Below are 24,157 nucleotides of genomic sequence, written 5' to 3' on the forward strand. Positions count from 1 at the left end.
AATTGCAGAATGAGGAATAGTGTGTGGGACCATGTATGCAAACTACAAAGACTTAAGTGTTGTTGACGTAGAAGATAAAATGATGAAATACAGACTATATACACACTGAATTCATGATAGTGCCCATCCTTGGGGAGGGAGGAAGAGGCACCAGATGAGGCAGGGAAAAACGCGGGGGGGGGAGGGGGTAGTTTTCAACTTTCTTGGTTTATTTCTTTACAACTGGGAGAGAATCTGAAGCAATATAACAAAATGTTACTAATTTTTCATCTGAGCAGTGAGTCCACAGGTGTTGTTATATCGTTGATGTTCTATTTTGTACTAGTATCTAAAAAGCCAAAGCCCCCCAAACCTAGTGTTAACACATTTTAATATCCTTCAAAGTTCCTGGAGTTTCCTTGAAAACACTCCCTTATTCTTTAAAAAAAGTCAATCATAGTTGTGCTAAAAGTAAAAACAATTTTCAATCAGCTTTCACTACCTTCCATTCCAGTTACAAAAGTACATTTTCTTCTTTGGTTTAATGAAAATCCGTAAGGTTTCTGGCATCTCTGGGCAACAGACAGGATGGGATGTGCCTGAGGACTGGCCACTAATTCCGATCCACAAGTGACCCATCAGCATCCTGGTTTCCAAATTGCACCCTGCCTGTTCCTCTCTCCCTGATCAGGTCCATCTCCCGAAAGAACGAAACAAAGACGATTTTGGGGGAGGTTTGGGGGGTGGTGCCATCACTTTTCAACAGACTTCAGCAATATTCAACTTCTCAGGCCGGTGTTTGAGATTTAAAAGACAATTCCAACCGATGAAACTAAGAGCAGCCGTAATAGAATGTACATCTAGAAGACGACTTTCCCCCACTTTCTTAGTTGAGACAGGCCCCCCAACCCATACCCTGGCTGATATTTTACTGTGCCCTGTAACAGGGTGGCGAGGCTCAGCGATCAGTAATTCATGCAGGGCCGTCTGCCTAACATACTCAAGCTCCCACTTGGAAAATACTCAGCTTGTTACCAAGTTGTTCTGGATTCAGTTCACAGCCCATTTTAGTGGTGTGTGGGGGTGATTTAGAAACTCTGGCCCACTGACATCAGCCAGAGTCATGAGGTTAAAACCTTACTCTCTGTTTCGGAAAACAGACAATTACCAAGAACATAAGAGCCGAAGATAAATCTCATAGAGTCAAGCTCTTTGCCACAAACCATACCATGTTGTTAGGGAGATCAAAGAATTATTTGGCCTTTTATTTATTTATTAAAAAAAAAAAAAAGACTTCCTAAGAGCAGTAAGCAATATGCTTTCATTTTTCAAAGTTATTAAAAAAAAAAGGTCTCAGCACGGTGGTTTACGAGAACAGTGCTGACTCCTAATTAGATTCCTCTGAACTTAAATGCAAACAGCCCAGCCTTCAACCAGAACAAAATTTTTTTTTCACTACCAAGAGGCATCAAACAAAAGAATATGAAGGAAAACCCACAGAACTGGGAAATATCCTCTGTTGATACTTTTTTTTTTTTTTTAACCTCTGTCACCAACCGCCACAGGTCTGTGGTGAACTGTTATATACTACACGTTGCTTTTCTTTCAGCAGAAAAACCAAAAACTATCTGTCAGAGAGACCAGCTTGAGAAAATCATCTTTAAAGAAGGGTAAGAGCAATGGCCATGCCAAATGGAACAGAAATCACAGAACGGCCTGGGCACAGGAATGCTATGGCAGGAAGGATTCACCTTTTTTTTTTGTAATTTTTTTTTAATGTTTCTTTATTTTCGAGACAGAGGCAGACAGAACACGAGTGGGGGAGGGGGAGAGAGAGAGAGAGAGGGAGGGAGACACAGAATCTGAAACAGGCTCCAGTCTCTGAGCTGTCAGCACAGAGCCCCATGCGGGGCCTGAAACCCGAGTTGAAGTTCGACGCTTAGGCGACTGAGCCACCCAGGCACCCCTAAAGGATTGGCCTTCTTAAACTGAGCTCTGAGGTGAGGGACCTTCCCACCCTGAGTCCACTGATCATCCTCAGGGAACAAGCTAGAGTCCTGCCTTACAGACACAGATCTGGGGGAAAATTCTTGGATCCTTCTCAAGGAGCAGGCTGAAGGGTCACTTTTAAGGACAGAAATGTGCAACTTCCTCCTATCATCTCAACTTTAACCAAGAAAACTAAAACAAAACAAGCAACAATGAAAACAACAGCAGCAACAACAACAAAACTATTTAGGTATGAACCAATGTAGAAATATATGCTCCAAAGTGCTTTCTGCAACTTGTTTGTTTCAAATCTTTGGGGAGTGTGAAACACCGTGGTCTGGACTGATGGCAGCTTATTAGCTACAACGCATGTAAAACGTTCTTCCTTGCCGGTGTAATAACCACAGAGCTGATGCACAGAACAAGAGGAAAGCCACAACAAAGAGCCAAATCATGTCAGGTGAGAGGCTCACATAACAGCAGTTTTCAGAAGAACACTGGTAAACAAAAATGGAACAGAATGCGGGGCTCTGCTTGAATAAGAACTGACTTTGTGATTTAGGCTCTTCTTTTTACCTTCTTTTTCCCTAAACAATAAATTTCCTTTACTATATCACACAAGCAATGAACTCTCCATGCCAGAAAACAGTATCTAGAGAGCTGCCTTCCTGGATAAAATCCAAAGCAAAAATCTGACCATCACATGCATTCTGAACCCTCATGTCTCCTACTCTGATTCCAGCTGCTCTACTTGTTTATTGTTTTAATCAAGAGAAACAACCTACCACAAAAGTACTCAGAAGCTGCTAACACAACAGAAAATAAATCAACAATCATCTCAAGATCATCTTACGTCTGTTTAAAGCAAATAAAACAGAACCACTAACACGATCCGAAACCCAAACATAATGAATTCCTTACTCCGAAGGATTCCACCACACATTCCAAAGACCAAAGTATTTGTGGCAGCTGGAAAGAACAGCTGATGATTCAAGGGAAGCTTTATGGAGTGGAAGAAGTAAGAATTGGAAACACACTCTTTCCTTTCCCTGTTAAAGTTAAAGTGAGAGGTGAATTTTGGCTGAGAAAAAAAGACCTGCTAGGTTTCTGCTGGACGGAATTACTTGGAAGCAGTCCTGGCAGGAGGCTTTAGTCCTTGCTTCTTTTCCCGCCACAAGCAGGTTGCAAAGAACTATTATGGAGCCTTTGCTCCTTGCTGTTTCTGGTGTCTATGACGAGGACCACTTCCATGCAAGTCCACGGAAAGGGACTCAAGCTTTCACCCAGAATTAGGATGTACTACAGACTGGTCCGGGTTTATTTCAGCAGAGTCAAAAGCAGGTGATAATGTTGAAAACGTGCTGTCCTGTTGAATCGCTTAGTATACGCATGCAGAGGGATATGTTAAAGGGACCGATGACATCTGGAACACTGGAGCCCATCAGTATCGGCCACCATCCTCCTTCATTACGATGGGTGACATGGCTGATCTTTCTGAACCACGACTCAAAACTGACAAAGCAGGTGCCCAGGGGTGAGGCTGCAGGGGTCAGCAAGGAGGGTTATATTAGACCAAAAAGGAAAGCTACTGACAGGGAGGGAAGTGACGGACTGGAGCGACGCTACGTTTCCTGAGGTTCTTGGGAAGATCCTGAGCACGGGAGGGGATGGAGAAAAGGGAGAGAGGATTCCGAGTCCCCAAGTTACTCATCTTTTCCACTTCCTGCTAAGATAACAGATGGTGCTTCACACACATGAACGTTCACTGCAGGCTCTGTTCTCAGGAAGCTGGAGAGAATCAGCAGATTACTTCTGCTCCCTTGGGAAAATGACCACATATCGCTCCTCCACTTTCAAGCCTTGATCCGCACCCCCCCTTTTTAATTAAGTGGCAGGCTGCACACTGTCATACACAAATCTTAATGCCACCGCCAAACGCTGAGCCCACTTCCACACTCTCCCGGAGCCGAGTGCAGAGCTCCGAAGTTTCTGAGGAGGGCCGGTATGCAAGTTAAACATGTATTTTTGGAGCTTAGGTGCACATGAGGGAAACTATCAAACTGCTCCTTTCTGCTGTCTGATTCTTCCCATTTAAACTTCAAAAACATCATTCTTTCCCCTTGTCTTTGCAGAGCAGGTGGAGCCTAGATGACTTACGACATTTCAGTTAGATCAAGCAACTGCCAGAAATCAAAGAGCCACTGGCTGAGGACATTCTGATGCTCCTTCTCCCTCCAAACAGAGAAGATTCTAGCGATGACACACTGGGCTCCACGAAATAATTTGTTTCCAGAAGAAACAGACTCCTCGGGTGACTTAATGCTAAAGTTTACAAGTTAAACCAAAGAGGTTCAATCCAGGAAAGTCCCATCCCATTATAAACACTGTTAGCATAAAACTAGTAGCCAATCTGGTGTTTTACTGGTTTTCTACTTTAAAAAGCCTTAAGTGAAATACTGTCATATTATGTGCCATCAAAAATGTAAAATATTTAGGATAGACTGAGTTACGATCTTAACACTCTCGCTGAAGTCAATAAATGAGAACAATGAAGCTGCTTTAATGGGTCCCCAAGTCAGAAATCAGAGGTGCCTAGGATATGTAAAACTCACATGACTACTTGGGCATCTAGTTTATTCCTGTATTTAGTTTTGTGTACATAATATAGAGGATATCTTCATTCATATACGTAAGCAGGTTCAAATATTAGCAGTTTAAAAATGGCTTCCTTCACAATCACGTTACCTTCTTCAGTTAAAGACAGAAAGAAAAACGTAAACAGATACGCTGATAGCTAAAGTTAGTATGTTGATGTTAAAATCTGGTTATACTTTTGAGCATGTGGTTTTTTTTTTTTAAGTTGATTTATTTTGAGAGGGGGGGAGAAGGTGGGGGGGGAGAGAGAGACAGAGAGAGAGGGAGGAGAGAGGGAGGAGAGAGGGAGGAGAGAGGGAGGAGAGAGGGAGGAGAGAGGGAGGAGAGAGGGAGGAGAGAGGGAGGAGAGAGGGAGGGAGGAGGGAGGAGGGAGGGAGGGAGGGAGGGAGGGAGGAGGGAGGGAGGGAGGGAGGGAGGAGGGAGGGAGGGAGGAGGGAGGAGGGAGGAGGGAGGAAGGGAGGGAGGGAGAAATCCCAAGCAGGCTCTGTACTGTTACTGCAGAGCCCGACGCGGGGCTCAAACTCACAAACCGTGAGATCGTGACCTGAGCCGAAGTCTGAAGCTTAACTGCCTGAGCCACCCAGGCGTCCCTAGCATGTGGATTTTTAATGCAGGTTTAAAATTAGTCTAAGAGGTATATATGCATGTATATATTCAAAAAGTGGCAGAATTTCCAAAACAGTTCCACAAAAAACATCCTGAAAACCACTGCCCTGTCTATTCAACTAATTACTACACGGACTTGTGGCTGATAAGTTAAGTCCACGAGTCTCCTCCTACATTTAGTTCTTCCTCATGGGTTGCTCTGGGGTCCTCGGGCCCCAGACGTTTCTAAGACGTGTCCCAGGTCCCCCTCTCCGGGAGAAATTGTAGCACACGCTCTCCCGACAGTGTGAGCAGCTCAACAGTCCAGGAAACCCTAGCTCTGCTTCCTCACGGACGGAGCCCAGCAAAGAGAAGTTCTATTCGTGTCTAACAGGAAGAGGCATCAAGAAACCAAAAACGGGTCTAGGGCGCCTGCGGTCGAAAGAGGTGCACCCTCCTACGTTACAGCAGATGTTTCTATCTGACAAATCGATCCTACGCCAGCCGCACGTTTAAGCTGAGTCATCACAGTCTCACGGAGGCTAAGAATTAATGTAGCCGAGGAGGATAAAAGTCAACTGCTGTAACCTAGAAAGAACACAGACACAAAAGCCAAGGACAGTAGAAGACAAAACACGTCCTGGACATAAATCAGGCAACCTTTCCGTTCCAAATTTACACTGAACAAAGGTGTCTGCAGCCAGTCACGGCCGGAGCCATCCCGCTACTGCAGCCATAAACCAATGGTCCTTACCGTTCCCTAGAGCACAAGGCAAAAAGTTCTCTGGGTCTTCAACAAAGGTTTTCCTTTCCACACAGGTTCTGTCCCTAAACCTTCTGATGATATTTCACCTCCCACCTCAGCACTGAGAGTCTGCAGAACCAACTACGTTGTTCTTATTCAAGCTGCTGCTGTCAGTATCGTGGTGACAGGGCACCTCTCCAGTCTTCTGTTAAGCGACTGCTCTCTGGTGACCATTCTGCTCTTTGTCTGTTGAGCTCTGGAATCCACTACCAACATATTTTGCTCCTTCATCAGAGACCAGCTGACAACCAGAAAAACCTTTAAAATTATCAGTGATCCAAGGTCTGCATTCTGGTTCTGCTCATACAAATAACAGAAGTACAGTCATTAAAAAAAGTTAAATAAGAGTATAAAATAAAACCTGAAGCCTCCCTTAATCTCTCCTCTCCTAGTCTCTTCCTTTAAACTGTCAACAGCTTGGGGTATATCCTGTTAAATATTCTTGTGTATTTACATCAACATTAGTTGTTTCACTGGTCTTCCGTAAGTTCAGATCATACATCTAGTTCTACTCGCCTTTTCAACTTACCAAAGCGTCTTGGAGGCCTGTTTGTGTCTGCAGAGCTACCCCAGTGGCTGGCAAACTATCCACTTGGCGGGCAGAGTCTCACGGGAATACGGCCACGTTCACTACTTAGGGCTTGACCATGGCCAGAGCCGAGCGGCCACAAGACCGACCTGCGAAGCCTCACACACTTCCCGCCAGTTCCCTTACAGAAAGAGCTGGCTGACCCTTTTTAGTACCAGCTCCAAATTCCATCTGATGAATCTACGACATTTTACAGATGGATATCGAGTGTCTTTACCTTTTCCCCCATTACGAATCATGTTTCAGTGAGTAGGTACCAAGGGTTATGACGCTTTGAGAACTCTTCTCACAAGCCCTAGCCAACCGTTAGAAAGGAGGCACATTACGTAATGTGACAGAGGTGCTAAATATCGCAACAGTGGCAATCACATTACAACATATAAATGTATCAAATTCACGTGTTTGCACACCTTCAATTTCCAGTGTTATACCTCAAGTATACTCAAATCGAAAAGACAAAAGGTGCCCGACACACACTGCTGCTCAATAAATATTTGTTGACAGGAGGCTTCTGAATGAATCACAAAACCAAATGCCGTGTTTTGCAGAGTTCAGGTGACCAGTCTTTGTTGAAGAACTTCACTTAAGATAAGGAACTCACATGCATAATTACTGACAGTTAAATGTAAAGAATAAACTCAGTCTGAAGTCATAAAAGTTTCTAGGATATTCACCCAGCTCTCCTTTCACTGCAACAGGTTACAGAGTGGAAGTCATTTTCCTCCTTTATAAACAAACAGAATTCAGAACAATCCACTGATGATGTGGGACACTGAAATAGCTGAAAAATCTCCACAAAGATCCTTCCAAGGCTATTTCTACTCCTGAAATTTTATTGTTATTTTTCACATCTACGCCTTAGCTGCGCTGTTCTGTTCCTACATTAGAAATTGTATTCATTTTAACTTTTTAATAATTCTCAACATCTTCCCCTGTCTACGCACTTGCTAACTTCCTCATGGTGGTTCACTTCCTCATGTGTTATCCGTGTATTTTTTAATCTTAAACTCAGCTTCGGCTTTATAGGACTTTTTTCCTTCCCGTGGGAAGCCTGTTTTACTGGTGACCCTATGGTTCAGTTCTGTATTTGTTTCTGCTGAGCTTCCTTAGTGTTTTTATCATTCTCAGATTGGGATTTCATTAAACCTTGTGAAAAATTTCTTAGTTTGAGGTATGAATGGTGTGCATTTGGACCCCAGATTCATATATAATGCAGAATTCTCACCCAGAGCCCTGGGCGAAGGCAAGTTTCCTTGCTGCTTCTGAAGGGCCAGTGGGTGGAGTTTTTCTAGGTCCTTCAGTATGGACGTTGCAGCCTTTAAAGCTCCTGGTTTCATTCGGGGGTCTTAGTTCCAGCTCCCACCTTGTGCCCTCGGACCACACATCCTGTCCTCGGTTGACAGGGAGGCTCTTCATTGCTCTGATTAGGAGTTTCTTCAGGGATTTTCCTTTCTGCAGGCTCGGTTATATATTAGTTTAGTGTTTTCACTTATTTATTATTTATTAATACATTGCATTGAACATTTTTGTTTTATAGCAGAAAGCAGGTGTTCAGTCTCCTCCATTGATGAAGTTCTTCGAATATGAAGTTCATACTGTCAATCAAGAAATACAAGGTCTTTCTGTTTTTCTCTGAGACCAGTGCCCCTCAAATGGAGAAAAGGCACTTTGCAGGAGGGATACACAAAATGATTCTTTGGGGCACGGGGAGGGGAGATTTTACAGCTCTCATTTATATGGACTTAAAAGAGAAACAGAATTAATAAACAGATGATGTACTGGTGCCTCACTCAGCCCTTTGTGTTGCGCTTAGATGTCCGAGAGGGCCCTGGAGGTTAAGAGCACTTGAAAGAAGCTGGGGATGTAACAGAGGCTCCTGTCCTCATCTGCTCACTTTCAGCACGCTGTGGTGAATGGAAATTCACAGGTGCTCGATGCAGTGGGCTTAGAGAGTATATTTGGTTCCAACTAAAATAAAATGAAAAAGGGACTTACACAGATTCCTGCAAAGAACTCACTGACCTAAGAGTATTATTAAGAAGATGAATACCTAAACAGCACACAAGACAATGGCAAATCTGACTTCTCTTATTCCTAGAACGGGCCCTTTAGAAGTAAGGTATAGGACAAGTGTGTAATTCCTGCATTAAATATATACACCATGGGGGTGCCTGGGTGGCACAGCTGGTCAAGAATCTGACTCCTGATTTCGGCTCAGGTCATGATCTCATAGTTCATGAGACTGAGCCCTGTGTCAAGCTCTGTGCTCACAGCATGGGGCCTGCTTGGGACTTTCTCTCTCTCAAAATAAACAAACTAGTGTGTGTATACACACACACACACACACACACACACACACACACACACACACACACACGTATATACACCCTGTGCGATTAGGCTAAAGACGTTTTAATGATGCACGAACATACTAAAAAGTGCTTGGTGACTGCTGCCCTAGGTAACCAAGATATCCCAGTACCAAGGAGCTGACTGTGTCAAGAAAACCGAACACGTTCGGCTGACGGCCTAGGGAAGTGCCCTAACAGAACCTGGGCCCCACAGTAACATGCAGGGGGGAGTGGACAGTGGTGGCCCCTCGTTTCCCAGAGCTCACATAAAGCTTACCACTAACGCTGGAACTCTCAACTTCCTGGTGAGTCGCATGTCGGGGAGGACCTAAGCGTGTGTGGGATCCGCCCACAGGATGCATAAAGATTTCGAGAAGAGCTCCTCCCAGGAGGTGGTGTTGTTTTTAAAGTAGGGCGGTAGAACCAATAGGGCTGCAGACAACATCTGGGATATATCGACAAAAGTCCTCTTCTAAGGACGTGATGGTAAAGCTAGTCATTCAGAAAGCCACGACAGCTGTGGTGCAGACAAGCCGGGCTGTGGGCTGTGTGCTGGCTTAACTCCACTCTGTCTCTTCAAGAAAGCAAGTGAGCGGAAGTCAATTCTGCAGTAGTTCCGAATCTGCTCAAGTGAGCTTTTAAACGTTGCAAATTTCAGTAAGTTAATTATTTTTGGTAACAAATCCCTTGGGGTATTCCACAGAAATGACTGAGAACAAGAAACGTCATAAATACCATGGTCTGAGAAGCGTTTCTTGGTGTCTAAATTAGTCACTATCTTGTCTGAACCCGTTATAGGTGCCACACGGTGCTAATCATCTCTGCCTTCGGGGTGACTGGGCTGGGCCTGGGGGTGGCTGGATCTCTAGAATGGTCAGTTCCGGCCACAAGCGGCCTCACAAATTTTCTTTGGTGTGTGCGCTGCAATGATTACTTTCTATCCATCTAACGACAACGGTTTTGAGATACGGTGCCTTAAAGCCGGGTCTCTGCTAGATACAGCTGGTAGCCTGCTTTTGTACGGCCCATAAACTACAAACGGTTTTTACATTTTTAAATGGTTGACATTTACAGACCAATATTTTATAATATATAAAAATGACATGAAATTCAAGTTTCCCTGTCTATAAATGGAGTTTTATCGGAACACAGCCATGCTCACTGGTTTATGTATTGTCCGTGGCTGCTTTTGCACAATAGCAGAGTTCAGTAGTTGTGTGGGGACCGTGCAGCCCATGGAGCCTAAGACACTTGCTGGTGGGCCTTGACAAAAAAAAGTTAGCCACCCTCTGCCTTACAGTATCTTGCCAAAACCAGGAACCACACTCGGTTAACAGACGGGGCTTTAAGGTGCTTCTGATCAGGTCAGCGACAGGTCAATACGGGACATCTCTGCCCACGAAAGTACCTTCCCTTGGGAGTCACCACGACTTGATGTTGGCAAATGGTCGACACACATGCCAAAAAATGAGTGCATACGGCCTGACAAAGGACTGCTGTGTGGCTTTTGAGTTGGAGGCCACGAGGCTGTTTCGATGATGACACAGACTTCCAGGACAACAGAACGGCGTATAAGAGATTGGGGCTCTCTGCAAAAACACACAGGCTGTATGCTCTACATCGAGAACTGATGACCCTCCTGATGTTTAAAGGAAGACACAACAGGCTGACTTGTCCACACACACCAGGAAGGGATACGGGGTGGATGGGCGGGAAGCCTGGGACAAGCCCAGAGCCGTGCCTCAAAGGAAGGGGCGTGTCACTTACTTGCACAAGTGTAGGCGTCCTTGCTGGTGAAAGGCTTCACGCACTGGCTACAGCTGACGGGACCCACAACAGGGATGGAACTGAAAGCGTGTCCGTTGACAGTCTTCTTGTCCTTGTCCTTCTCCTTCAAATCTTTCTCCTTCTCCTTGATTTTCTCTTTCTCTTTTTCCTTTTCCTGCCAAAGAAAAGAGTTTAGAGTTAGTTGGACGCCAGAGCCTTCCCTTCACCCGGGCACCCGGACGGCATGTGGTCAACGGTGGGTGGTGGCGAGTGTTTGGGATGCAAGTCAGGAGTGCGGTCCTGGACGATGGTCTTTGAAAGTTGTGACCGTTCGGGCTTCATGAGACACCCTCCGGGAAGACCGGACAGGCCAAGCAGTTCTGTCAGCGGCTTGCTCAGCGGCTGTTCAGACCGATGGACACAACATCCCAGGACCAACACCTGGAAGAGGCTTCTGGAGCTGCAGGAGGGGAACGTGGGGCAGCCAAGAACGCTGCTCCTCCCCCCAAGCGCGGCCCATGGAGGACGCAGGCCACGAGCTGAGGGCCGGCTGCAGGCAGGGAGCAGGAAGGACAGCAGCCCTTCTCGCGTCAGCCTGGGGCAGCAGGAAGCTTTCCTCGGGGGCTCTCCTCCAACTGCTTCCAGCCACAAGTATTACCGTCCCCCACATAGACACACACCGCTGTTGCAATCTAAAATAATCCCTGCAGGACAGGTACCCCGAAGCGAGCCATCGTGACAAACTACCAAACACCTCATACTCTGAATCAAGGCCTCTGCGTGCGTTACCACACCTGATCCCATACCTGTGAGGTGAAGGGAGGGCATCGCGCTGCCCATCGTATACCCGAGCAGATCAGGATCACAGACACCAGCTCTGAGCAGCTACTATGTGCCAAGCACCACAGATGGGAACATACACCCAGTGAAGAAGCCATCATCCCCACTGCACGTTTAAGGACACCAAGGCACAGGGTGTTTAATACTACAGTTGAGCCCACATGCCAACCACGGCCCCACTGGAATGCAGACCCAGATCTGGCCGACTCCTCAGCTCTGCTCTCTTCACTACTCTCCACTGCCAAGGGCTGGAGAGGTATGTTGACTCACAGAAGGTCACACGGCAAATGATCGGCAGCCCAAATCACAACCCGGGCCTTCTGACTTCCTAATTCAGAACCTGTCCACCATACTGACCTGGTGAGTGCTGGCCAGGTCTGATTCGTGTACGGCCCTTGGTTAACGAATGAAACACGTATCAAAAATCTAAGAGCCAAATTGCTACACTTTAGAACCACAAAAAGGAGGACAAGAAAGGGAGAAAAACAAACTACTTCACTTTACAAAACAGGAAACTGTTCTAAGTGAAAATTAGTAATGGCTGAAGTACATACGTAACATTCTAATAACAAGCAATAGCAAATGCAGTTTTTTCCAAGTGTTTCTCGCTCTTAACCACATTTGGCCACAGGCTTCTCCATGCGTAAATGTTAAACTGAAAAGCATCTGCCTCCTTGCTCAAGAAAGCGTGCTCCAAGAGCTGAGAAACTCATCTACGGCAACTAACATGCTCTCCAACCTCACAAAGCTCATCAAATCTGAATAAGTAATAAATAATATCCTTGTCCTCCACAATCGTCCCCCCCCACCCCCCCCCCCCCCCCCCCCCCCCCCCCCCCCGCCTCCCGGTCTCTTTCTATGTTAGGATTTAGTGCCTTAAAGAAGTCAGGCTCTTACCTCCCCATGTTTTGGTCCTGTGAGTCTCACTGTTATGAGGGGTACTTCGTGAAACCGACCCCATTTTACCGACATGATTCGACCCCCATGCCAGGAAGCGTGCTGTCACAGAAGGAGGGGCGCATGCCGGCAGGGCAGAGCGTAGCAGCTTCGAGCTGCCATGAGAGAAACCGTAAGAGGAAGCCAGGGACTGGTTGAGAAAGGGAAGGAGGGAGGGCTGAAGTTGCTGGTTTCCTTAAGACAAGCTTAACCGTTTGCATGCTGCCAGGAAGGCCAAGTACCCTGGAAATGAAACAGAACGAAGTCCCCAGAATGCAGTGTGTGTGGACAGTGCTTCGGCCACACGACAGAGTGTCTGGAAGGACTGAGGCCAATTAACACTTAGAAGTTAAGGAACACATCTTCTATCTGTTTAGAAAGACTCCTCATGGTGTTGAAATCGGGATGCTTCCTAAGAACACTTCTCGGTGAGGTCTGCTCTGCCTGTGGTCGAGTGGTGACCCATTGTTTTCTGCAGTGTGACTTCTGCGTGTTCAACAATGGCTGGGGAAGTCGGCGCCCACGGTATTTCAGGGAAGGAGGCAGGAAATAACTACACTAGGGGACTCGGAAAACGAGTTCTCCCTTTCAAAACCTACTGCTTTAGACAAGCCATTACAAAGACAAGACCAGAGAGCACTCCGGATGACTGCGAAACATGCTGGGATGAAGCCATGGACACGCTGCCCATGTTTAATCAGAGAAGGGAACAGAGAGGGAACTGGATTTCACACTGACTCCAGCCTTGGCACACGGCTCCTCTGCACGGCTGACGGGGTCGGCTCTTTTACGCCGAGCACGGGCACGCCGAGGTGGGGCTGGATAGGGGCAGGTCTGCAGGAGCACAGCCCTTGCCCCAAAATGCCTACTTCAAGTCAGATTAAGAATTCGTGTTAACGTGTCTGCCCACGTATCTCCCGGCTAATCTGCAAGGAGGAAAGCTTAGAGAAGAAAATCACTGGGACAGGCTGGTTTAAAGGGGGTCACTTCACTCCCTCTGCGTGAACAGGATCACGGTGCACATTAGTGTTTAAACAGTCTGTAAGCCAGCGAACTTACTTACTGGCAGGAAGTGGTACTATGAGAAGATGCTAAGGACAAAAGCAGAACCCACCAGTCTTCCTGTTACACTTCCTGTTTAGGCTTGCCCCCGTCCTAAAAAACATCCAATACGCTTATCTAATTACATGTCGGATACTGCTGATGTTTTAAAAGGACATATGAAGGACCAGAACTCAATTTCTCAAATCCTAGATCTATCTGCCTAGATAATATCTATACACCTATCTAGAGAACTCCATGCTACAGGCAAAATGTGAATAATCTGGGGGCGCCTGGGTGGCTCAGTCGGTTAAGCGTCCGACTTCGGCTGAGGTCATGATCTCGCGGTCCGTGAGTTCGAGCCCCGCGTCGGGCTCTGTGCTGACAGCTCAGAGCCTGGAGCCTGTTTCAGATTCAGTGTCTCCCTCTCTCTGACCCTCCCCCGTTCATGCTCTGTGTCTCTCTGTCTCAAAAATAAACGTTAAAAAAAAAAAAAAAAATTAAAAAAACAAAAAAACAAAAAAACAAAATGTGAATAATCTGTTACACAGTGGCTGACTTTTGGCTCCTTAGAATATTACTTAAGAGTTGCCAACATATAAATCAACCCTTAAGCACATATAATAACATAACAATGAACAGTGGGCTATATCTAAGTTAATAACACAAACTATTTTCATAAGTGTATCTATCATACCTAATTGTAAGAAAAGTAAAAATTTCCAAACCATTCCTAGAGACTCTGCTAAGAATTTACAGGTAGCAATTTAATATATCTTCACTAAATGCTTTAATTTTTCCTTTAAAAGAAGTAGGACTGATTATACTGTACACTAGGTTAATAAAAATAGGTTTGATCTCTAATAGTAGCTCTTTTAAAAATAATTTAAAAGCAGTAAAACCATTATTTTCAAAAGAAAAACTAGTATTAATATCCACAGTCACACTTTCAATTGTTTTAACATTAGGGAGAAATGACATTAGCCAGTAGTTATGAGAAACAGTAGAGTGTGCATCATCACACTAAGAAAATACTTATTTTTGTCATCGTTTAGAGAAGGAAATGCTTCTGTAGGGGAAAGCTCTAGCTTATCAGTGCAATGGCATATTAAGTCAGGGCATTTATTGTAACTGGACATAAAATGTATCATTTCACTACTTCCCCTACTTCTTACTATCTTTTGGTGCACTGACAGAAGTGAGCTCTTCCATATGAAAGACGGCTCACTCTTAACCTTCTTGATGGATGTGGCCAGTGGGCCCTTTTCTAAACACCTGATAATGGGAAATGGACTGCGAGTCCATGTTTCAGATTTGTAATTTTCTGAGGGTTTCCACTGCTAGAGGCAGCACGAGCCCCCAAAGGTCTTGAAGCCAAGCGTGAAAAGAGGAACCAGGCTCATTTTGCAAAACAGTGTTGTCATTCTGGCAAAGGAGATGCTCAGACACCAAGGGTCAACTGATAATGGTCTCTGCCAGACTCTGCTCTAACAATTTCCTTCTTTTGTCCTGCCTTTCTCTTCATTCTACTAGCAAATGCCAGTTGTTTGAAGTTATTTATGAGTGAGCAGGAAATGAAGTGTACTAATTGCTGGAAGTCAAAGAGGTTCTGCCCTAATATCATCTAGTTCTGTGACCTGAAGCATAGCTCTCTGTACTTCAGTTTGTAAAGTATGGAGGATGGGATAAGACTTTTTTTTAAGTTTATCTATCCATTTTTGAGAAAGAGAGAGATACAGAGAGAGAGAGAGACAGACAGACAATATGAATGAACGAATATGAGCAGGGGAGGGGCAGAGAGAGGGAGACACAGAATCTGAAGCAGGCTCCATCCAGGCTCTGAGCTGTCAGCACACAGCCTGACGAGGGGGCCTGAACCCATGAACCATGAGATCATGACCTGAGCCGAAGTCGGATGCTTGACTGACGGATCCACCCAGGCGCCCCTGGGATGAGACTTTTATAAAGGTCAGGTTCCAGTTTCTAAATTTAGTCTTACATTGTTTATGTGTGTTTGTGTCTTCTCACTAATGCAATCAGTGGCGTATTCACTGCTCTGCCCTGAAAGTCAACATCCCTGGGGAGATGGATGGGAAGGGGGCTCTTCACTCATTTACTGGTCTTCCAAATGAAGACCTCACAGTCTAAAAACAGAACGACAACAAAACACACTTGAAAGCATCCAAATAGATCATAAAATTTCTCAAAGACAATGATCTTTAGTTCTTTAGGAGCATTATTAGCACCTAGCAGAATGCTGAGGCTACAGAAGTCATTTGATGATAATACCTAGCTAATCTACACTGATCTTTGCCAAGATTTTCTTTTGTTGATGCCAGCCAGGGTCCCAGCCAGCAGTGATAGGTACAACAGGTAAGACTCTGTTTAAGCCTTGTTGCCAGTATGCAGAACACTGCTAAGCATTCTGCCCTGAATTTAACCTTTAACCCTATTTTTTTTAATTATGAAGTTAATACTTATATATAGGATTATTCTGGAAACATCCTTGCATCTTTTCCTGCGCTTTCCTGACTGCCCCACTTTCTCCCCTTCTGCATCCAGGCAAGAAAAATGAAAACAATTTCGGTGGCAGGTTTTGTGGAAAAACTCCTCTGAGTCATCACTGAACCTAGTATTGGCTAAAGGAGAGAGAGCTTATTTACAAAACCCGGTAAAATACATGGGCTCTACTTCCAGCAGCCCACTTAACTGAGGGCCTAAGAGGCTTGTTACATTTGGTGGCAGGCGGCTTGGGGAGAGTGTGAGGGGTATACTTTTACAACAATATTCTTGAGTTCAGCGTTTGTATTCCCTTACTTCTAAGTAGGTACGGATGTGTGTGTGTGTGTGTGTGTGTGTGTGTGTGTGTGTGTGTGGGTGTGTGTGTGTGTGGACATGCCACAAACACATGTATACACACATGTATATATAGTGATTCCTTAGCAAGAGCTCGTCACTGATTTCCATTTAGAAAAAAATTTTTTTTTTTTTTTTTAAGATATTCCTTTATTTTATTGGAGGCTGGCTGGCTGGCTGGCTGGGTGGGTGAATGGAAGGTAGAATGTCCTCTCCCACTGAGGTGACACTGAACTGATTTTGGTTTAGCACTGGGAATCAGTATAAGAAAAGGAAACCCTTGTCTTCCTTTCTTTTGAAAGTACATTGAAAAAAAAATGAGAAGAGTACCTGTCTCTATGTGGGGTTGTTACAGGTGGTTTTTATCTATTTTTGTATTTCGAGTATTCCCAGGAGTATGAAAAAAATAAACAGACAAAAAATGTTTAAATATTTTAACGCATGAAAGACAATACCCTGCAACAGCCTCGTAGTCAGGACTAGATCGAAGAATCCACTTTTGTCTTAAAGTCTCTTATAATTTTCTGTGGGGAAATCCTTCTTTTTTTTTTATGTTTATTTATTTTTGAAGGAGAGAGAGACAGAGTGTGAGTGGGGGACGGGCAGAGAGAGAGAGGGAGACACAGAATCCGAAGCAGGCTCCAGGCTCTGAGCTGTCAGCACAGAGCCCGATGTGCAGCTCAAACTCACGAACCGCGAGATCATGACCTGAGCCGAAGCCAGACGCTTAACCAACTGAGCCACCTAGGCGCCCCAATCCTTCTAACTTCTAAACCCAAATGCAAATATTTTCAATCTCCTGATCTTGGCATAAAATCCTCAAGTGCATTTTAAACCCAGTTTACTGACGAAGGCACGTGGTCGAGTATGGGATCTGAATCTTGGTTCCACTGCTGTGAGCAGCACACACTCACAGGGTAGCTTACTCCCAGGAAGGGGAGAACAGGCTCTCCTTATACGGCTATGGAAACGATTACATAAAATAATACATGGAAAGCTCTTAGCATATAGTAAAAACCCAATTAGTGGTATCACCTTTTGTTGCTATTTTTCTTCAAGTATTAGGCCATTTCAAGGATTATCTCTGTGCTTATTTCCTTACGTCCTCATTATTTAATTAGGTATTGGGTGCATGCAGGCTGTGACAGGAGCCTACAGATGACCAACGAAGGCCATCACGCAAGGAATGCCCTCAACGGTACTTACTCTGCTCTTCTTACTGCTGGACATTTTATTCTTGATGTAGCTGAATGTGCGGCTGACTTTTGTTCCACTCTTGCCTTCAAAATCTTTCTTGGAGGGGCTTTGAGGCAGGAAACTATAGGTCTCTTCTGTTATACTAAATAAAAACAAGAAGAGTGATTTTTAAAAAAGACTACAGAAATTTTTAAAAAGTAAACACAGAGCCAAAAAATACAATTCTTCATAACCACGTATCATTTTAGCTACAAGTCAGAGTCAACTTATGCACACACATGACAACGGACAGCAGAGTAACAGATGGACAGAGGCTGCTGAGCGGTTCCACAGAGTAAGACCTGAGAACAGAGGACACCACCACGCTGGTCCCAAAACCAAAACCGTTCTGGTCCCAAAACCTGGCTAAGTTTTCTTGTGTCGGCCATCAGTGTTTTAGTAAGAGATTTTTAGTGGCCTGGTGTGAAAGAGCCTGTCAATTATTCACTTATTATTTTATCTGAAACTTCTTAATCTAAAATAGCACTCAATTTATACACACCTTTGCATCAAATAGGTGCTAAAGAAGAAACTCATAAAGACAACAGAAAGATGGACGTGTTAACAAAGGCTGTAAAGGAATTTTTATGACTGAATGCACATCCAAATTCCCCGAAAGCAGAAATCACACACCATTTTTTTAGTCTTCTGGCACACCGGACAATCAATACTGGTGCATACAGCTTTGCACGATTTTAGGAGGGAGGAGAGTATAGAAAGCTCCGCTGTGGGAGTTTCACACAGAGCCAGGGGTACTGATCTACTCGTTCAGGAAGGCTACACGGGTCCATCACAGAGGGTCCACCACAGATGGACATGGTTGGACTTCAGGAAGTTCACAACGGTAGACTTCCTCAGAGAATGCGGGGCACTTGTGGACACAAGCCATTCCACAGAAAAGGAATCTACTTACACTACGTTTCCCAGGTGTTCTACAATCGTTATTTTAAGAACTTTTCCACAGAAAAGCCGTGTTTACCTCAAGGGCCTCTGTGAGAGGACAGAGGCACCCCTCAAGAGGGGGAACAATCCTCTTCAGGAGCTAAGGTCTGTTTATACATGAAGTACTGTTTACAAAATAAAGCAGTCTGTTATTATGATAAGGGGGAAATGGTGTGAGAGCACTGTTCCAGAGAAGACAAAGGAGAAATAAAGTACGACAGAAATACAAAGAGAAGCATTCATACTGAGAGTTCTGGATCACTGAGTCACAACCGATGCCTCTGCGAAAAGACACATGTTCAAGTGCAGGGCAGTAATCAGAACCCCCATGATGCTTACATTAGAATATCTTAGAACCCCATAAGCGTGACAAGAGGAATATAATAGTAAACAATGAGTCAAAATACAAACCTGCCTGCTGTCAAGTAAAGAACCAATTCACTTACTCGGACAAAGCTATGAGCCATATCCGTGTAGGCAGAAGAAAATGGCTTTAAAACTTAAAATGGCTAAGGTACAGTTCCCCGCACGCGTGCACACGCAGACACGTGTGCATACGAATACACACGCGTGCAAACAGTGAAACAAAATGTTGTCAGGCTTAGGGCTTAATTCTTAGAAGCAGAGTACAGAAGTTCATAAAGTCGAATACAAGTGTTTCCTCTCCTGAATAAATGCAAACCTTTATCGTCAGGGCAGTGTAGAGAGCAAAAGGAAAAAACTACTGAAGACATTATTTAAAAACGATAGAGAGTCTTCACTACAAACCACTTGTAGCCATTATTCCAAATTTATCACTTAAGGAAGTAAGAATCCAATGAGCTGAATTAACTTCTCAGTTTACTTAGTGAAATGTCGTAAGACATCTTGGGTTTCCTTCATCTCAGGGAAAGGAGTAACAAAATAAACGTGCAGTACCTCTCGGTCAGGTTAGCACTGGTGCTGTGGAAAGGCCGTGAATCTGGAAAACAAAAATGGCAGAGGAAAAGTTGGAACCAAAGGACGGTGCCTGGGTGACAGATAAGAGGCTTAAAATATTTACAACGACACACGCAGAGCAGAGAGAGCATCCGAAAGCCAGTGTACAGTGCCTTCTCCTAAGGGTTTGGAAGAAGGAAAAATTCACCTCGAAACTCAGTATCAGAACTGGAAATAGGCAGCAGTAGGCGTGAATTCCCCACGACAAAAAATTTCATCCAAGAATCACATCACTGAGCAAGCCCCAAATCAACATTTTTGTCCCCACGCTCAAACATACACGAAACATGTTTAATTCCTGTTCTCGTCAACGCTCCGTTTCCATCTTTCTGAGATGACATCACGGGAAGAACACAAAATCGAAAATGAAATATCATTCATATTCTGTTTGCTGTTCATTTTGCTTTCGTGGGTTTCCATACCAAAATATCTAGCTACCATGTACCTGCTATTTTCCTGAGTATTCCTGGAAAGGGATGAGTGAAGAGGAAAAGGGCACCAGAGCTGGCTGGCTGGCTGTGTGTGTGTGTGTGTGTGTGTGTGTGTGTGTGTGTGTGTGTGGTGTCTTGGTCCTGTTACTGATTTGGGGTGAGATCTCTGGATTTCACTTCCTCATCTGTGAAATGAGGGAGATGAAACTGATGGTGAGGTCCTTGCCAGGCTGACACTGGTATGGCGTGTTCGGCAGGTGCATCCTTCCTTCCTCCGTCACCATCGGAGCGTAAACTGAAGCGGGTCATTAGCACCCAGGCTAAGGCACACAGCAGAGCAGTAAGTGGAGAAAGCATTAGGAACACTACGATACCTTACCAACAACATGCTAATAAAGCTGGAGCTACGTCAGGACTTAGAGGAGATGGTCTCAATCACACCAAGATGAAGGATTTCCAGTTTTTAGATCAGGCACGGAAATACTTTGTGTGTGTGATTCCAGGCGGACAAAGGCCGCTCAGTACAACTCCTGCTACAGTGTGAACAAAACACACACCTTCTCCTGCAGGTGGGTTTCAAGGACTGGAGATGACCAGGAGTAAAACCCTCATTTGACAGAGATCTGAAGATGTTCTACTACCAGATTACCAGCATTTGAACTTAAATGTCCAACCTGTTCTAGATTCCGATTAGAAATGCAAAATGGTAGTTATTACTAAGTGAATAGCCAACAAGTAGGAATAATAGATAGGAAACTTAACAACCAATTCTAAGTCTTCAAAAGAGTACTTTCTATAGTTTTTCCTTTTACTTACTTGGGTTCTTCTATTTCACTTACAATGCATGGTCATCGAGATGAGCAGAGTAAGAGTAAGATCTGGGATCTGTTCCCTAGTTTCTGCATGATCTAGGTGTGAAATTGTCAGCATTTTAACCTCAGGATACCTTAATTTACTTAAACAAAAAACCAAGAGTGTGGTTTAGGTCAGTGGCTTTATAACCTTTTGCACCCCAGGAACCCTGAATGACAGAAGCAGCATTAAACTCTCTCAGGTTGTCAGGCTCTGTTGTACACTAACTAGAGCAATTACCTAGCAAGTTACCAACCTAGTAATATGAACAAAGTGAAAGCAAAATCCATAATGAAGAAAAACACCAACTAGCACAGGATCTGGCCAAGAATCAGCTCCCAGTAGATTTCTGCTGAATAAATTAGAAACTGAACAAATATGTGATTGAGTACTGGGAGAATCTGGGACTCTGGTAAGGATTTCCAACCTTTTCACCGCTGAAGAAAAAATTCATTCATTTACTATGACCTCTTAGATTTGGTTCTGAGAACAGCGATTAATCAACCAATGCCTCTGAGATTCCTGAAGGGCCATCAAGTTTTCAGTGCACCTAAGAGTATAAATTAGCCAATGATACCTCTACGGTATAATTACAGACAAAAGCAAAGAAATCTGTCACTGAAGTCAACCTACAAAGTATTATGGCAGGTAAACAGTGTATTTCAAGTAGGATTTTCTTAAAGTCTTGAAACAACCTGCAGACATAATATTCTAATATTCCAGAGTCGGAACTACTGGATGGACCGGGTCAATGGTTTTTAAAGTGCGTTCCATGGAATACTAGTCTCATGAGATGTTATCCACAGTCAGGCACATATTGTGGTTACCTAGCTAATGCGTTTGGGAAACACAACTTATTGAACACTGCCTTGGGAATTCACGATGTACACATTAGCATCTGAAACCAGCTTAACTGGACTTTTCCTAAATTTATCTGGCCATGAACCAACCCCTTTCTTTCCCTTCCTCTCCCCTCCACCTCCAGAATTCTCACTGGTATTTCAGGGTAAGGAACACATTTTGAAGAAGGCTAGATACCTGGTTCAAAGGTTTCTTCCAGCTTCTATACTTTTATAATTTCATCCTGTTGGATTAGCTGTATAACCAGTGCCGTTCTATATTAATAATTTCGTCTTAGAGGTAGAAGAAATACCACTGGGACCTTTACTTCGTCTGCCACATGTGGACCTATGTCCCCAGGTACACAATACTTTGAGATGAAATAGACTTGACAATTTCTGAACACTCAAAGTTGTAAGCAGATTTTCACAACTTCCCTCCTATTACAACTGGTATAAAGTAAGTATCTTATGGTGTGCCTATTTACTAAACATCTTTTCATTATGAAAAAAGTACTGAATATGACTTCCATTTAAGAGAAATTAAACTTTATGTTACTGTACATAAGGTACTTTCTTTTAAGAACAATGCAAAGATGTCACCCTCAGCTTAATATTGATTATAAAATTTTAATATTTAAATAAATAATTAGATACCTAAATACTGCTGAAATGTAGGGTCAGCAAGTGGTAGGGAATTAGGTTGCTCAATTATACAAATATTGTAATTCTCTGAGGCTCCTATCACAGTAAAACCTTGGATTGCGAGTAATTTGTTCAATGAGTATTCTGCAAGACAAGCAAACATTTCTAGTAAATTTCAATTTGATAAATGAGTGATGTCTTGCAACACGAATAGTACATGATGCCAGATGTCACATGATCACAACTGAGCCAATGGTTCTTGAAATTCACTTTAATATACAAGCGCTTTGGATCACAAGCATGTTTTTAGAATGAATTATACTCGCAAATCAAGATTTTACCGTAGTTATATGAAAACAATTCAGTATTTACCTTTATACTAGAAATGTTTTTTTCCATTAAAAATAGCAATCCTGGAATTTTCCAGAAATCTTGCATAACTGAAAAGTGATGTTCACAGGGGGTAGAATTCATTTCCTTTCCAAGCTTACTAAAACCTTGCAAAGTTTTTTTTAAAATTTTTTTAATGTTTATTTTTGAGAGACAGAGTGTTTAAAATTTAGGCATTATCAAATAAGAATATATTAATCTGAAATCCACACTGTAGTAAAAGGATTGAAAAATAAAAGTTCCAAAGGAGAGAAAATGAGAAGTTAGGAAATAACATCTATAACTCTTACTCCCTAATCCACGTGGTGTAAACTCAGAGGAAAAGTATTTTTATCTTCTTTTTTCGTTCTTTTAAAGTAATCTCTATGCTCAATGTGGGGCTTGAACTCACAACCCCGAGGTCAAGAGTTGCAGGCTCTGGCCAGAGAGGCGCCCCAACGGAAAGGTATTTTTAAAGACAGGTCTGAAAGGTGAGAAGAAAAAAGTTTAACATTAGCTTTTAAATATCACAGGTAGATGTCTAGATATCTGTCTCATGAGACCAAAAAAAAGCAAAACATGGGAAAATGAAATTTACACTATCAAATAGAAAGCTTTGTGAAACCAGCGCTCAGTATCACAAAAGGTACAAGGTGGGATGGGAACACCTCCCCGTGCCCTGGAATCAGACCACTAGATCAACCAGTGCACGTGGCATATAGCAGACAAAAACGGTTTCACCCAAATTAATTCTCAAAGCAAAGCAGGAAGACAAATGGTTTAGAAACAATGGCATGCAAGGGGGTACAAATCCCCAGTTTCTTAGAACCAAGCTGACAGCATTTTCAGCACTGTCAGACCCTGGAGAACAGCCATGGACACTACAGCGGCTTACTTACTACGCAACTCCTCCTCGCCATCACTGGAGTGAGAAGAGCCAAGAGAAAAGAGAGTTTTAGACTTAAGGAGATGTGGAGAGATGCGGACGGAGAAGGAGACCCGCCTTGCTGGCTGCATCCGTGGCTGGGCTGAGAAGTAGGTCAACATGAGACATTAGAGAGCGCCAACTGTACCGGGACAAAGTCAAAGGCACCTGAGACCGTGCTGAACAGAATAATGTCGCTAGCCTGTGTGGTTCCAGGAAAGGCTGCCTAGTGAACAACATATTTATTCACATTTTCGTCTTTACTTCTGAGTATGTAGAATTCTAATATAGCTTAAAAAATTCATCCAACAAACACGTACTTGCCAGAGTAAGAAAACAAGAAGTCCATTATTTTTAACGGTCATAATTTATAGCTGGAGTTGTTTTTCTTGAGAGTGGAAACATCTGGAGTAGTGGTGTTTCTCGGGATTCTGTGCTCAGCTCTCTTCTCCCTCACCCCAGACCTCCTCACGCCCTGCCCTCCCAAAGTACAAGCTGAATTCCCTGGGCTGGTGACACACACCTTTCCACCCTCAGGCCGTAGCTC

General features: G+C 43.8%; 1 protein-coding gene across 10 annotated transcripts in view; it reads right to left on the bottom strand.

Annotated features, from left to right (window-relative positions):
• Positions 1–24,157, bottom strand: part of AKAP13 (A-kinase anchoring protein 13) — a 334,433-nt gene that overhangs the window by 39,342 nt on the left and 270,934 nt on the right. For all 10 annotated transcript variants that reach the window (XM_042941070.1, XM_042941069.1, XM_042941066.1 and 7 more), the window contains 3 exons: positions 19,490–19,532; positions 17,600–17,732; positions 10,721–10,895 (listed from right to left, as the gene is read on the bottom strand). In XM_042941070.1, coding sequence (XP_042797004.1) covers positions 10,721–10,895; positions 17,600–17,732; positions 19,490–19,532 — 351 coding nt within the window. The remainder of the gene's footprint in view (positions 1–10,720; positions 10,896–17,599; positions 17,733–19,489; positions 19,533–24,157) is intronic.

The sequence above is a fragment of the Panthera leo genome, chromosome B3, assembly GCF_018350215.1.
Source record: "Panthera leo isolate Ple1 chromosome B3, P.leo_Ple1_pat1.1, whole genome shotgun sequence".
Classification (NCBI taxonomy): Eukaryota; Metazoa; Chordata; class Mammalia; order Carnivora; family Felidae; genus Panthera; species Panthera leo.